Raw genomic sequence first — 16,076 nt, 5'->3', positions numbered from 1 at the left:
AGGAAGGAAGAGAGAGAGATAAGAAACTAGATTTAAAAAAAAGGAGAAAGGCACATGCAGCTATGTGGTGGGAAGAAAGGAATGGAAGGAATGAGAGAGAGATAAGAAACCTAGGGGGAGAAAAAAAGATGCTACGTGGCTGGGAGGAAGGAAAGGAGGTAGAGAAAGAGAGACAAGAAACCAAGGGAAAAAAAAGAAAGAAAGAAAGAAAAATGCCCCAAGAGAGCCCACCACAAGCAGGTCCCCAGCCAAGTGGTGCTGCACTGTCTGTCCAGAAGGAGCGGGGACGGCACATGGCGTGAGGTGTTCAGGAGAAGGGTACGGAAGGGAGGTAGAGAGAGACAAGAAATTGAGAAAAGAAAAAAAAAAAAAAAACAGAAAAGGAAAATGTCCCAAGGGAGCCTGCTAGAAGCTGGTCCCCAGTGGGGCAGCGCTGAATAGCCCATCAAGAAGGGGCAGAGATGGAACCCGGCTCCAGGTGTTCAGGAGAAGGATAAGGAAGGAAGGTAGAGAAAGACAAGAAACCAAGAAATAAAGTAAAGAAAGAAAGAAAAAAAATGTCCCAAGGGAGCCCACCAGAAGCACGTCCCCAGGTGAGTGGCAACTCATAGCCTGTCAAGAAGGAGCGGAGATAGCACACTTCACAAGGTATTCAGGAGAAGGGTAAGGAAGGATGTAGAGGGAAACGAGAAATTCAGAAAAGAAAAAGAAAAAATCCCCATGGGAGCCCATTGGCTTGGCAGTGCCCAGGTATTCAGCAGACAGGAAAAGAAGGAAAGCAGAGAGAAACAAGAAATTAAGAAATGAAGAAAAACAAAAAGGAAAAAGAAAAAGCCCCCAGGGATCCCACTGGTGTGGCGCCTTGGACCAGGGAAGTGGCTCCCCAGCTGTTTGGCACGGCACAGCCCATTTAGAAGGAACAGAGATGGCACACTTCAAGTGTTCAGGAGAAATCAAGGGAAAGATGGCAGAGAGAGGTAAGAAATTGAGAAAAGAAAAGAAAATCCCCAAGGGAGCCCACTAGCGTGGCAGTGCAGACTGGGGAAGTGGCTCCCATGCTGCTACATACGGCACAGTCCATCTAGATGGGGAGGAGATGGTACACAGTGCCAGGTATTCAGGAGAGAGGGAAAGAAGGAAAACGGAGGGAGATGAGAAACTGAGAAATGACGAAAAACACAAATGAAAAAAGAAAAAGAAGGAAATAATAACAAATAAAAAGAAATGCCCCCAGGATCCCACCACTGTGGCAGAGCGGACTGCAGAAGTGGCTTCCAAGGTGAGTGGCACAGCTCTCTAGAAGGTACGGAGATGGTACACAGCACCACGTGTTCAGGAGACAGGAAAAGAAGGAAAGTAGAGGGAGATGAGAAACTGAGAAATGAAGAAAAACAAAAAGGAACAAACAGAAAAATAATAAAATACGCACCCACCCCCCCCCCCGCCCCAGGGATCCCACCAGTGTGGCAGTGCAGACTGGGGAAGCAGTTCCCCAGCCTAGTGGCACTCACTGCCTGTCACGAAAAAGCAGAAATGGCACATGGAGCCAAGTGTTTGAAAGAAAGGGAAAATGGTGATAGAGAAGAAACCAATAAAAAGCAATGATAGCATCAGAAAAATGGCACTGAAGGAGCTGGCTGGTGCGGGTGGGGCAAATCCAAGCAGCAAGGAGCCGGCACCTCCTGGGCCAAGTGGCTGTGCCCTGCCAGGAAGCTGCGGAAGCCAAGCAGGGGAAGGTCAGGTGGGGGTAGGAAAGCGTGTATTGCTGGTTACCGGGTGCTCTGTCTTCTCCTGGGAGCTCCGTGAAGGCTGCCTTCCCTTACTCCCTGTCCGCAGAGGCTGAGGAGTCCAAGATGGCGAATCCGAGCCATGTTTGCTGATAGGGGACCTCCACTCTCTATCTCTCCTCGCTTTCTGTTCTCTGTCAGTTTCTTATTCCATTTGGTGCTTGGTTGAGTTCTTTATCTCTTCATTTGATGTTTGGGGTTCTAGAATTGACATTTGTCTGTTTTACTTAATTTTTCAGGTTTTTCTTGCGGAGGGATGGCATGGTGCTTCTGTTAATAGCGCCATGTTGGCTCCGCCCTCTGACCTTTTCTTGACAGACAAGTAGCTATCAGTCTGGGTTACCGTATATGGCTGCTCCCACACGATCAGGTGGTGCAGCGCTAAAGCACTCGAGTGCTAACCGAAAGGTGCTCCTGTAAAGATTACAGCCTAGGAAACCCTATGGGGTAGTTCTGCTTTGTCACATGGGGTCGCTATGAATTGGAGTTGAGTTGACAGCACACAACAACAACAACTCTGAAAGCTGGATTGAGAATACATTGGAGGTAGTGACAGGGAATGCATGATTCTGAGTTTCTGAGGAACATTCAAGGAGGAAATATTTGGTAGGACGCTAGATACACACGTCTGGAACTGAGGGTAGTCCAGGGTGTGGTGCCGGTTAGGATTCATCAGCATATAGACGGTAGTTAAAACCGGAAGCTTGGTAAGACTCCCTAAAGGGTAGAATGCCTCTGCGGGAAGCACTAACCCTAAAAGTTAAGAGAAGGGGGAAAATGATGGAGATGGTGGTGTGGTCCAAGAGTTAGGAGAAGCAGTGTTACCACAGGCCCAGGGAAAAGGGTATGGTCAACAGGTTTAAATGAGATCAAATAGTCAAGCAAGATAGAGGTAAAAAATCCATTTTTGGCAACAAAGGATTCATCAGCAACTTTATTGTAGAAACGGACAGTAGAGTCCAAGCCTGGTATACACCCAGTCCTCACTTATCGACATGGTTAGATTCCAAAGATCATGTCGTTATACGAAAATCAGTGTTATGTAAAAATGGAAGATGACCACATCAGACTAGCAAATGGCGGATGACTACACCATGACATAACTGCCAAATTACATCATTACATAACTTCCAAACCAATGAGAATCATGGCGCAGCCAAGTTGATACACAACTTTAACCATGACAGCCAGCATTACCCGTGCCTCGCACCTAAGCATTCATTACTGCCAGACGTACACCGTTAATGCACAAAATAGATAGCAGATTTTTTTTACTACTGTTCTGAATGTGAAATGTTGGCTAACAAGACATTCAATAAGTGAGGGGTAGGTGCCGTCTTGCTATCTGGGTAGAGTGTGTTTCCTACACATGGAGATTTCGTTCAGGTAGAATTTTTCATGAGCAGTCCATTTATTCATAAATCATCCTAACTTAGAATGCCAAACATTTTACTTGAATTATCTGAACATCTACAATGAGACTATTGCTTTTTATCTGTGAATCGATATCTACATTTCCCTGAAACATTAAGCATACGACCAAATAGAAACGTTAACATAACTGTGCTAACTACTCCAAAATAAGAATGTCAAACTATTTTCATTCAGATGTTGTAATGCTTTGGCAAGATAAGAGAATGACCATTTCAGCAAAAGGTATTTCCCTCACTTCATGCACACCCAGTGCTCTCAGCCTGGGAGAATCTTTTTCCTTTCAGGAAATGGGTGTGTTTCTTTTTCCACACTCATCTGTGATCTGGGCAGAGTATTGGCTTTTAAAATTAAAAGCACTTTCTTAGGGTTATTTCATAAACTGGAATGATCACACGCCAAATGGCGTTTGGGACTTATGACTATAGTATTTATCTACCAGATTTTCCCCCCAAAGGATAAGAAATGATCTTCCTTTTTCTAAATGTCCCTAAGTTCACCTCTTACTTCATCACTCAACTTATTTACTGCTCTATGTATGAGAAGATACTACCAAAGATATTCAGTTGTGTCCAAAACGACCAAATAGTCAGTTAATTCCTCTTGAAGTGAACTTGACGCTTATGTAAGCTATGACAGATAGAAGAAAAATGCAGCCCCAAATCAGTATGTTACTTTAAACTATTTATTAAAAAAAAAAAACCCTTTTCTGAACCTTACAAAAAACTAAAATAAAAACTTGGGCTGTATGTGAGTGTGTTTACTATGCATGTGTGTGTGTATGTATGAGTGTGTGGTACGTGTGAGTGTTTGTATTTGGGTATGGTGGTGTGTGGTATGTATCTGGGTGTATGTGTGTATGTGTGGTGTGTGTGAGTCTGTGCATGTGTGTGTGCAGTTTGTGTGAGAGTGTGTATGTGTGTGGTATGCGGGTATGATATATGTGTGGGTGTGTGTACAAGCGCATGTGTAGTATATGTGTAGGTGTGTGTACGCAGTTTGTGTGAGAGTGTATCTGCGTGTGGTGTGTGGGTATGATATGCATTTGGATGTGTGTGCAAGTTTATGTGTAGTATATGTGTGTACAGCGTACATGCCTATGTGGCAAGAGGGAATCTTCCTTACCATGACAAAGACTCAGAACCACGAAGCACAGAAATGAGCAAATTCTCTGGTTATGGTTCCCAGGGCAACACTGAGCAAACCACATTTCACAGCGGCACAATAGCCCTCGTGATTTACATTTACGTTTGTGCTGTGAGCCACGGAGTCTAATACACACAATGTGTTCAAGCTAAGGCAAACTCATGTTGCTGTGGGAAACTCAGCTTTGCATTTTCTGACATTTACGCTTTCCAATTCTGAACCTCACACTGCATACCAAAAGATTTCTGCATTCCACTTCCTTTGAGTAACTCTCTGGGCCTCAGCTGCCTGCTGTGAAAAGTGAGGAAGCTGCACTTGCCAGACAGGAACTGAGATGCAGTGGGAAGAACTCTGTGGGTGGAGTCTCAAGACCAGGAGTCAGTCAAGCCTGTTCCTTCACAGTCCTCCACTGAGCCTAATATCCAGTTTTCAGGGTTGCAAAATTTATGGGATAACATGTATGAAAAAGCTTCCCAAATTAAATCTTTATACAAACGCTTTATTGCTACAGATCTCCTAAGTCCTTCTAATTAAAATATTCTAACCTACATCCTACATCCAACCAGCATTTGAAAGCTGGACGATGACTGAGGAAGACCGAAGGATTGACACCTTTGTGGTCTTGGCGAAGAACAGTGAATATACCGTGGACTGCCAAAAGACTGAACAAACCTGTCTTGGAAAAAAGTACAACCAGAATGCTCTTAGAAGCAAGGATGGCGAGACTATGTCTCGCATAATTTGGACATGTTGTCAGGAGGGATCAGTTCCTAGAGAAGGACATCATGCTTGGTAAAGCAGAGGGCCAACAAAAAAGAGGAAGACCCTCAACAAGATGGACTGACACAGTGGCTGCAATAACGGGCTCAGCATAACAACGATTCTGAGGATGGCGCAGGACCTGGCAGTGTTTTGTTCTGTTGTCCACAGGGTCACTATGAGTCAGAACTGATGGCACCCAACAACAACAACAACAACCTACCTCCTTGGTATCCCTGAGTGGTGCAAATGGTTAATGCCCTCAGCTGCTATCCAAAGGGTCAGAGATTTGAATCCACTAGAGGCACCTCAGGAGAAATGCCTGGCAATCTACAGCTGGAAAATAGAGCCAGGCCCTGCTAATGGTATAGAAAGGTGGATAGGGGATGACAGATAGGTGGACAGAAGGTAACTGTACTGGCCTGTACTGCACAGAGCACAAGCCTGGAGCCCTTTTCCAGGATGGGTGAGATGGTTCTCTTGTGTAACACACACCTCACTTCCCCTTCTGGGCTCTGATGACAACAAGGACTTAACTACGGTTGGCCACAGGATGACTTTGTTTTGCTTACTTGGGACACGTCATCAGGAAGGACAAATCACTGGAGGACATCATACTTGATAAAGTGAAGGGTCAGTGAAAAAGAGATGGAAACCCTCAATGAGATGGATTGACACTGTGGCTGCAACAATGGGCTCACACATAGCCAGGATTGTAAGGATGGCATAGGACAGGGAAAAGTTTCATTCTGTTATACATAGGTTGCTATGAGTTGGAGTCAACTCAACAGCAGATAACATCATATTGTTGTATGCTACAGGCAAACCTTGTTTTATTGTGCGTCATTTTACAGCATTTTGCAGATATTAATGTGTTTTACAAATTGAAGGTTAATGGCACCCTGTGTCGACCAAGTCTATCGGTGCCATTTTTCCAAGAGCATGTGCTCACTTCATGTCTCTGTCACATTTTGGTAATTCTTACAATATTCCAAATTTTTTCATTATTATTGTACCTATTATGGTGATCTGTGATCAGTGATCTTTGATGTTACAACTGTGATTGCTTTGGGGAGCCATGAACTGCACTCATAAGATGGCAATCTAAATCAATAAACGTGTGTGTTCTGACTGCTCCACCAACTGGCCATTACCTCATCCTGCTTCCCCTCCTTGGGCCTCCCTATTCTCTGAGACACGGCAATACTGAAATCAGGCCAGTTAATAATCCTACAATAGCCTCTAAGTGTTCAGGTGAAAGGAAGAGTCATACGCCTCTCACTTTAAATCAAAAGCTAGAAATGATTAAGCTTAGCGAGGAAGGCATGTCAAAAGCCTAAATATGTGAAAAGCTAGGCCTCATGGACCAAACAGTTAGCCAAGTTGTGAATGCAAAGGAAAAGTTCTTGAAGGAAATGTTAGAGTGCTACCACAGGGAACACGCAAATGATAAGAAAGCGAAACAACCTTATTGCTGATGTGGAAAAAGCTTTAGTGGGTCTGGACAGAAGATCAAACCAGCTATAACATTCCCTTAAACCGAAGCCTAATCCAGAGCAAGGCCTTAATACTCTTCAACTCTATGAAGGCTGAGAGGTGAAGAAGCTGCATAGAAAAGTCTGAAGCCTGCAGAGGTTGGTTCATGAGGCTTAAGGAAAGAAGTTGTCACCATAACAAAAGTGCAAGGCGAAGCAGGAAGCGCTTACGTAGAAGCTGCAGCAGGTTACCCAGAAGCTCTGGCTCAGATAATTGATGAAGGCGGCTGCACTAAACAACGGATTTTCCATGTAGACAGAACAGCTTTATACTGGAAGAAGATGCCACCTAGGACTTTCATAGCTAGAGAGGAGAATCAATGCCAGGCTTCAAAGCATCAAAGGACAGGCTGACTCTTGTTGGAGGCTAATGCAGCTGATGACTTTAAGTTGAAGACAGTGCTCATTTACCACTCTGAAAATCCTAGAGCCCTTACGAATTATGCTAAATCTACTTTGTCTGTGCTCATAAATTGAACAACAAAGCCTGGATGACAGCACATCTGTTTACAACATGGTTTACTGAATATTTCAAGCCCACTGTTGAGACCTACTGCTCAGAAAAAAAGACTCCTTTCAAAATATTACTGCTCAAGGACAATACACCGAGTTACCCAAGAGCTCTGATGGAGATGTACAAGGAGATTAATGTTGTTTTCATGCCTGCTAACACAACATCCATTCTGCAGCCCACGGATCAAGAAATAATTTCTACTTTCGAGTCTTATTACTTAAGAAATACATTTCCTAAGGCTACAGCTGCCATAGATAATGATTCCTCTGCTGGATCAGGCAAAGTAACTTGAAAACCTCCTGGAAAGGATTCACCATTCTAGATGCCATTAAGAACATTTGTGACTCATGGAAGGAGGCCAAAATAATGACATTAACAGGAGTTTGGAAGAAGTTGATTCCTACCCTCATGGATGATTTTGAGGGGTTCAAGACTTCAGTGGAGGAAGTAACTGCAGATGTGGTGGAAACAGCAAGAGAACTAGAATTAGAAGTGGAGCCTGAAGATATGACTGAATTGCTCAATCTCAGGATAAAACTTTAATAGATGAGGAGTTGCCTCTCATGGATGAGCAAAGAGCGTGGTTTCCTAAGATGGAATCCATTCCTGGTGGAGATGCTGTGAACACTGTTGAAATGACAACAAAGGATTTAGAATATTACATAAACTTAGTTGATAAGGAAGCAGCAGGGTTTAAGAGGGTTGACTCTAATTTTGAAAGATGTTCTACCATGGGTAAAACACCATCAAACGGCATGCATGCTACAGAGAAGTCTTTTGTAAGAGGAGGGGTCAATCGATGTGGCAAACTTTTTTGTTGACTTATTTTAAGAAATTGCCAAGCTACTTCAACCTTCAGCAACCATCACCCTGATCAGTTCAACAGCCATCAACACCAAGGCAAGATCCTTCACTCGCAAAAAGATTATGACTTGCTGAAGACTCAAATGATTTAGCAATAATGTACTTTTAAATTAAGGTATATACACTTTTTTTAGACAATGCATTGCACACTTAACAGACTATAGTATAAGCACAACCTTTATATGCACCAAAAAATTAGTGTGACTCACTTTACTGCAGTGCTCTGGAACCAAACCCACAATATCTCTGAGGTATGCCTGTGTGTGTTACTATTAAAAAGAACTATCATGTAACTTGTTCATCTAGCCCAATTTAAAAGCTAAGTGGGTTTTTTTTTTTTCTAAAGAAGGGAGATTACTCTTTTTTCAAGAAGTCATCATTCCACATGTATACTGTAAATATATTTAGAATTCTCCAATTCACTTTTAAAAACCTTTCATAAACCATGCTATGCACTGATTTAAAGTGGAAAGAACGTTTGTGATAATTTCTTTCACCAACAAAATATGAATATTTTGATTCTTTAAGTGTGAAAGTCCTATACTTTTTCCTTCTTCTGTTGATACTGGTTTTAAAGGGTCTCTGTGCTTACGAGGAGAAACTAGATCTTCTGAGAAACACAAAATAAAACAGTTTTCTTACTTCCAGGTTATTTCTTCTGCACGCAGCTGGGATCTACCTGATTCGTCACAGCTGGAGAGCATTTCATTCTTGGCCTCCAGCTGGGCATTAGCACAGCTCCAGAGGGGCTCTTGGGTGAGCAGAGTGGTGAGTGGGGTGTGGACAGGGGACCCGCATGCCTGTCAACCTCTCTTCCCTGGAGAGGATTCCACTGAACCTCTAAATACCAAATGCAAAACCTTCTCTTACCTCAGTTGGGTGAGGACAGGGTGTCTCCAAATCTAGGCTGACTCCCAACAGTGGAACCACTAAATGGACAGCTCTGTGCCACCCCTACAAAGGGGTGTCATTACACTCTGAGGGCCTGGGTAGTAGAGTTTGGGTGCCTGCTTTTGGGTGGGCGAAGGTGGAGAAAGGAGGGAGATTCCTTAGTCCTACACAAAAATATTAGGTCCAGGGCTTTGGCTTCCTGACAGCTGATACTCCACAGCATATGGCTGACTTGGACAAATGCCCAGACATTTCTCCCTCCCCGACTCTAGGACAGACATGGGCATGAATAATGCATCAAGAAGCCCAGAAGTGATGCTCAGAAAAAAGCAGGAGACTTAATCTTATTTCCAGTGATACACTCAGAAGGGCAGAAGCGATACAGCTACCAAATATAGAACCCTGTTTTCTGTAAACTCTAAAAAGGCAAATCTCAATTCTTCATTGTGGTGCAGGGCATTATTTAATATGGCCCTTCTAGCCACAGTCTTTGTAACTCCCACCAAATGACTGGGTGGAACTGTGCAAATAAGGTGCCTGTGGCCCACCAAGGGGATTGGATTGCTTGCTAACAATGTAAATAAGGTGCATGGCACCCTTGTAGGGATGGGGCCATGCAAATAAGGTGTATGGAACCCTAACGAGTGGATTAGTCAATTTTGGCATCCCACCAGGCTTAAAGGGAGACACTGCGAGAGGAGCTATAACAAGGAAGACACAGAGAGGCAGCGGAAGCAGCAGATTCAGGATAGGGAAGGAGAGCTGTAACACTGGAGAGGGCAAGAAGCCGTGGCACAGAAATGGCTGCAGCAGAGGCAGCAGAACCAGGAGACAGCATAGTAGGCTTCCCAGACCATGGAGCAAGAAAGTTCAGCGCCTTTGGAGATGAAGCTTCCTGGCAATGTGGGGTATCTCCAGACACTTACTGGCAGAGCTAAAAGAGCTTTGTAACTCTGTTTTGCCCAAGCAGCATAGAGGCCAGGCCGAGAGGCCAGAGAGGGGTGTGTCTGCAGACACAGCTGATAAGAGATTGTCCTGATGGAAGAGCTGTACCCTGAGTACTCCTGAATCTGAATTGTAACCTGTTACTTCCCTAATAAACCCCGTAACTGTGAGTATGTTGAGTTCTGTGTGGCCATTGCAATGAATTGTTGAACCCAGCAAAGAAGGAGAGAGTAATACGGGAGGGACACTTGGTGTCAGAATTGGTAAAAAGGTTGGAGAAGAGATACGTCTGACCTCCGCCCAATAGCAACCAGCCTTGAGCTGTTGATCTTGATTCTCCTTCTGCCTTGTTAAGTTAGAGGAGATCAGACACCCCTGCCACACCACTTATACACTCATGCATAGGCTCCATGGGATCTTAATCAGTATATGTAGAACATCCTTAGTTTTAGGTAGGTTTACAGAGAAAGGCCTGGCGATGTACTTCTGAAAATTAGCCAATGAAAACCCTATAGAAAGCAACAGAATATTGTCTGATTGAGTGCTGGAAGATGAGGCCCTACGTTGGAAGGCACTCAAAATACAAAGCAGTTGCAGAAATGGACTCAAGCATAGCAAAGACCATGGGGACGGTGCAGGACCAGACATTTCGTTCAGTTTCACATGGGGTCACCATGAGTCAGTGCTGATGTGACAACAACTAACAAAACAACAAATACAGAAAGGGTCTATTTCAATTTAATTAACTTAATATGAACTGTGCCTCACAACTGTAGGATGTAACACTTGATGAGTCAGGGTCCTCCGAAGACAACTTTTGAAGTGGAGTGGTGTTTGAGCAGCATAAGAAGCACCAGAAGGAAGCGGCGCAAAGCTTCAGAGCAGACAGCTCTCTGTCACGTTACTTAAATCTAGGAATACTCTTGTTAAGGGCCCGAGGGCGACCCTGGGATGGCCAAAGCGGGGCACTCATTCCGGACAGTGGCCCCTCTCTCTGGGACGCTGTCTCGATCGTTTTTGGTTTTGTTTCGCTCCCTCTGGCTCCATGGTTTTTGGGAGCCCTCAGCGACCCGGTGACACTCATTCCTCCCCCTGGCGTGAGCATGTATACTAGACTTCCAGCCAGGGGAAGTTTATCCAATAAGAGAAAGTTTTAGTGTTATTTACTCACAATCTGATTGACTCAGCTGGCTGTCCACATCTTGGACCAAATACACGTGTCTTTCCTGACTCACTATTCACAGCAGCCAAGCTGTGAACATTCATGTTAACATGTGCCAAGCTCTGTGCTAGGCAAATTTACATAATTACCTAATTCCATTCTCACAACAGCCCTATGAAGGAGGGAATATTATTGTTCCCATTCTACACATGAGGAAAGCGCTTGGCAACTAACTGAAAGGTTGGCAGCTCGAACTCACCAGCAGCCCCACACGAAAAAGGCCTGGCGATCTGTTCTACTAAAGATTAAAATCCATGTAGAAAACACTGAGGCAGTTCTACTCTGGCACTTGGGGTCACTATGAGTTGGAATGGATGTGAAGGCATTTAACAACAACACATGAGACAACAGGCTCAGAGAAATTAAAAGATAGCCAAGACTTGGGTCCAAAGCTCTCTGTCCCCAAAGCACAAGGCTCCACTGTGTAATGAAGATACCAGTCCTCTCTAGTCAAGTACACGAGTGTGTGTCTGATCACCTTTGAAGGCAGTTCCCACCGATGGCAGCAGGCTGCCTGGCCACTGGAAGGCCATCCCAGACTTATATCTTAGGAGGTGGCATAGAGAGGACTCTAGAGTTACATGGTCGCACCCTGTCTTAGTCATCTAGTGCTTCTATAACAGAAATACCACAAGTAGATGGCTTTAACAAAGAGAAATTTATTTCTTCACAGTAAGGTAAGGTAGGCTAAAAGTCCAAATTCAGGGCGTCAGCTCCAGGAGAAGACTTTCTCTCTCTGTCGGCCTTCTCATCCATCTTCCCCTGGTCGAGGAGCTTCTCCGCACAGGGACCCCTGGTCCAAAGGATGAACTCTGCTCCCAGCACTGCTTTCTTGGTGGTAGGAGGTCCCCACTCTCTGCTTGCTTCCCTTTCTTTTTAACTCTTGTAAGATAAAAGGTGGTGCACACCCCAGGGAAACTCCCTTTACACTGGATCATGGATGTGACCTTAGTAAGGGTTTTACAATCCCACCCTAATCCTCTTTAACTTAAGATTACAATCACACAATGGAGGACAACCACACAACACTGGGAATCATGGCCTAACCAAGTTTCGGGGGGACTGAGTTCAATCCATGACACACCCTGATCCCCAAAGCCCTCACACCCTCGGCTTCAGAAATCTCAACCAGATGTCCAGCAGGGCTCTTGCTCCAGGTTAAGTACCAGTAAGTATTTAAGAAACGCTTTCCAAAGATAATTTCCTTTTATGTAGTAGCCACAATCCTTCACTTGTCTTTTCTTTCCCCAACTCTTTGATCATTGCTGATAATGAAAAGCTAAATGGACTAAAATTTTAAAGGCACTTTTTCCTGACTGTTGATTAAAATGGACAACAAAAATTCCAATCTGCTGTTCCATTTGTACTTTCAATGCTTTTTACAGTGAAGCTTTTCAAGGGTGTGGCAAGTGTGGACGGAACACGTCCCAGGCTGCCCCAGGACACCAGCCCATGCCAAGGTGCTCTCTGTACCATGCTAACACCCATGGCTGCAGCCTCCAGAGGGCTCAGTGGCCCCTTGAGGGATACAGACCACAGATTACAATGACCAAAGGAGAGAATTCCTGCTAAGGAAGTGAGGCCCAACAACCGGGTAAAAAACGGCAAGGGTTTCACTGCCAATTTCTTCTTGTAGAAATAAAACAGGAATAGTGAAAAGTCAAATGTCAAGCAGCAGAACAGATACATATGAGGAGGAAGGTAGGTGGCTAGTGAAGGGCTAGCTGCTAGTAAGAAAACCAGAAAGACATAGGCTTTATCTTGTGGTTGGACAGGAGCCTGTCGTAGGGAAGTAAGCCAGGCAAAGGAAGCCATGACTGAGATTATTCCAAATACCAGAGAACAAATCAAGTTCAAACACAAGCATTGGCAGCGTTGAACTTTTCTTTCCATGTTTTTGGCTACAAAGATGAATCAGTAGTAAGAGTGAAAGTTGACTGCTTCCAAGAATGCTGATTGTGCCATTAAGAGCACATTTAGGAAACAAAATGCATGTACAACATCAACTATTAAAAAGAACCTTCTAAAACGGACTGCAAGTTTAATTGCCTCCATAAACTAGTGCCTCCATTACCATGAGGCCATTAGAAATGGATGGTGTCTGGCTACCATTACTGGATTCTGATCAAGGAGCCAACAGTTGCATCCTGATTAAAAGGAGGAAAAACACGGAACAAAACTTCAACTTCATATTAGAGAAACCAGACTTATTGGATCCATTGAGACTCAGGGGACACCCAAAACTAATGCCCCAAAATAATATTTAAACTCTGAATCGAAACTATCCCATGAAGCCGTTGTTAAACTAAACAATGGTTTAGGTCAACTAATAAAAAACGTTTGCCTTGAGCGTGTTGTTGTTAGGTGCTGTTGAGTTAGTTCCGACTCACAGTGACCCTATGTACAACGGAAAGAAACACTGCACAATTCTCACAATCATTGCTGTGTTTGAGGCCATTTTTGCAGCCACTGTGTCAATCCATCTCGTTGAGGGTCTTCCTCTTTTTCGCTGACCCTCTACTTTACCAAGCATGATGTACTTCCCCTGGGACTGGTCCCTCCTGATAACATGTCCAAAGTAAGTGAGACAAAGTCTCAACATCCTCCCTTCTAAGAAGCATCCTGGCTGTACTTCTTCCAAGACAGAGTTGAGCACTGCCATCTTATAAAGAATCATCTAAATGAGCTTAATTTGATAACAGTTAATCTAAGGCACAGATGGGAACTCTGAGGAGCAGAGAGCCTAAATCAATGCTGAGGAAACAACACAGGTAGAGACAGTGAGAATGGTTGTAACACAACAATGTGAAGTATGTAATCAATGTTATTGAACTGTTCATGTAGAAACTGTTTGGTTTAATATATTACCACCAAAAATAAAGTTTTTTAAAAAAAGATACTTTGAAGCCATATAAATACATAAAAAGAACACTGTTATGTATGTGAAAACAGGGACGCTATCTAATTTTTTGAGTCTCTAGAAAGTAAGAAAGTAATGTCATTTAATCGTTCTCAAAGCTAGGATGAGATTTATCAAAGTGCTGAGTCAAGGTGATTTATTTCTGTAGTAAAAAAGTATTTTGAAAAATGTCTTTGTTTTTCAAACCCACAGATACAACTAGCAAAAGTATCTGTGACAGCTGTGAAAACATTCAGCTGCGGATGAAGGTATTTGCATTTTCCGCCACAGCTGTTGAGTTGAGGGCAATGTTTACCTTCCTCTTCCACTTAAGCTTCCAAAGCAAGAAATCTGGGCTCTAAATTGCAAAACATTGCCTTTGAATTTTCTTGACTAGGCTGCCACCATGTGGTCATCAGTATAAAGCACATAGATTTGGGTTTAATTGCAAATGATTAATGCTGGGCTGCTGAAAGAAAGGCTGCAGGACCACCCAGAGGTGCCTTGGAAGAAAGGCCTGGCAATCTGTTGTTACTGTTGTTAGGTGCCGTTGAGTTGGTTCCGACTCATCGTGACTCTATGTACAACAGAACCAAATGCTGCCCAGTCCTGTGGCATTGTCACAATCATTATGCTTGAGCCCATTGTTGCAGCCTCTGTGTTAATCCATCTCAATGAGGGTCTTCCTCTTTCTCAATGACTCTCTACTTTACCAAGCATGATGTCCTTCTCTAGGGCCTCCTCTAAAGTATGTGAGACTTAGTCTCACCATTCTTGTTTCTAAGGAGCATTCTGGCTATACTTCTCCCGAGACATATTTGTTCATTCTTATGGCAGTCCATGGTACAGTCAATATTCTTCACCAACACCACAATTCAAAAGCATCAATTCTTCTTCTGTCTTCCTTATTCATTGTCCAGATTTCCCATGCATATCAGGTAATTGAAAACACCACGGCTTGGGTCAGGCATACCTTAGTCCTTAAAGTGCTATCTTTGTTTTTTAACACTTTAAAGAGGTCTCCTGCAGCATATTTGCCCAGTGCAACGAGTCTTTTGATTTCTTGACTTCTGCTTCCATGAATGTTGATAATGGATCCAAGTAAAACAAAATCCTTGACAACTTCAATCTTTTCTCTGTTTATCACGATATTGCGTAATGGTCCAGTTGTGAGGATTTTTACTTTATGTTGAGGGCCATACTGAAGGCCGTGAATCCATCAGTAAGTGCTTCAAGTCCTCTTCACTTTCAGCAAGCAAGGTTGTGTCATCTGCATAATGCAGGTTGTTGATGAGTCTTCCTCCAATTCTGAAGCCACGTTCATCTTCATATAGTCCAGCTTCTCAAATTATTTGCTCAGCATACAGACTGAGCAAGTATGGTGAAAGGATACAACCCTGACACACACCTTTCTTGACTTTAAATCACGCCTCTTGGTCTATGTACAGGTTCCTCATGAGCACAATTAAGTGTTCTGGAATTCCCATTCTTCACAGTGTTATCCACAGTTTGTTATGACCCACACAGTCCAATGTCTCTGCATAGTCAATGAAACGCAGGTAAGCATCTTAGTCTGGAAGGTCTGCTGAAACCTGTCCACCAAGAGTGACCCTGCTGGTATTGGAAATACTGGCGGTAAAGCGTCCAGTAGCACAGCAACATGCAAGCTGCCACAGTATGACGAACTGACAGACACGTGGTGGCCTGGTGATCTACTTCCAAGAAATCAGCCACCGAAAACCCTGTGGAGTGCAGTTCTACTCTGACATACATGGAGTCGCCATGAGTTGAAATCAACTTGACGGCAACTGGTTTATATTCTTGAAACAAGAAAATTTTGCCTGTATTAGAGCCCCCTGTCATTCCAATATTATAAATCTCAGTCAAGATACCCCTCCCCTAACCCCGGTCAGGCTACAAGGTGCTCCTCTTTTCACATTCTCGCTGTAGCATGAGGAACGTGCATTTGGAGATCTGGTTCTGCACTGCTTTGCTGTACTTAATGGGCTCATTTCACTCAACTTCACCTTGCCTGGAACTCGTGAAGTGTGTTATCATCTTCTGAAGTTAAAAAATGCATTAA

General features: G+C 43.7%; 1 protein-coding gene across 19 annotated transcripts in view; it reads right to left on the bottom strand.

Annotated features, from left to right (window-relative positions):
* Positions 1-16,076, bottom strand: part of MTHFD1L (methylenetetrahydrofolate dehydrogenase (NADP+ dependent) 1 like) — a 254,772-nt gene that overhangs the window by 185,236 nt on the left and 53,460 nt on the right. For 3 of the 19 annotated variants that reach the window (XR_010323119.1, XR_010323131.1, XM_010600959.3), the window contains one exon: positions 11,734-16,054. The exons of 13 other annotated variants lie outside the window; for them this stretch is intronic. Coding sequence is in view for 4 of the 6 variants with exons in the window: in XM_010600959.3 (XP_010599261.1) it covers positions 16,007-16,054 (48 nt within the window). In the remaining 2 variants the exon portion in view is untranslated. Of the gene's footprint in view, positions 1-1,534; positions 7,800-11,733; positions 16,055-16,076 lie in introns of those variants that run through there. 3 more of the 19 variants (XM_010601289.3, XM_064292218.1, XM_023548325.2) reach the window with 3 other exon arrangements.

Source organism: Loxodonta africana, chromosome 1, assembly GCF_030014295.1.
Source record: "Loxodonta africana isolate mLoxAfr1 chromosome 1, mLoxAfr1.hap2, whole genome shotgun sequence".
NCBI lineage: Eukaryota > Metazoa > Chordata > Mammalia > Proboscidea > Elephantidae > Loxodonta > Loxodonta africana.
Note: the sequence above shows the minus strand (reverse complement) of the source record. Positions and strands in the feature narration are given on the sequence as shown.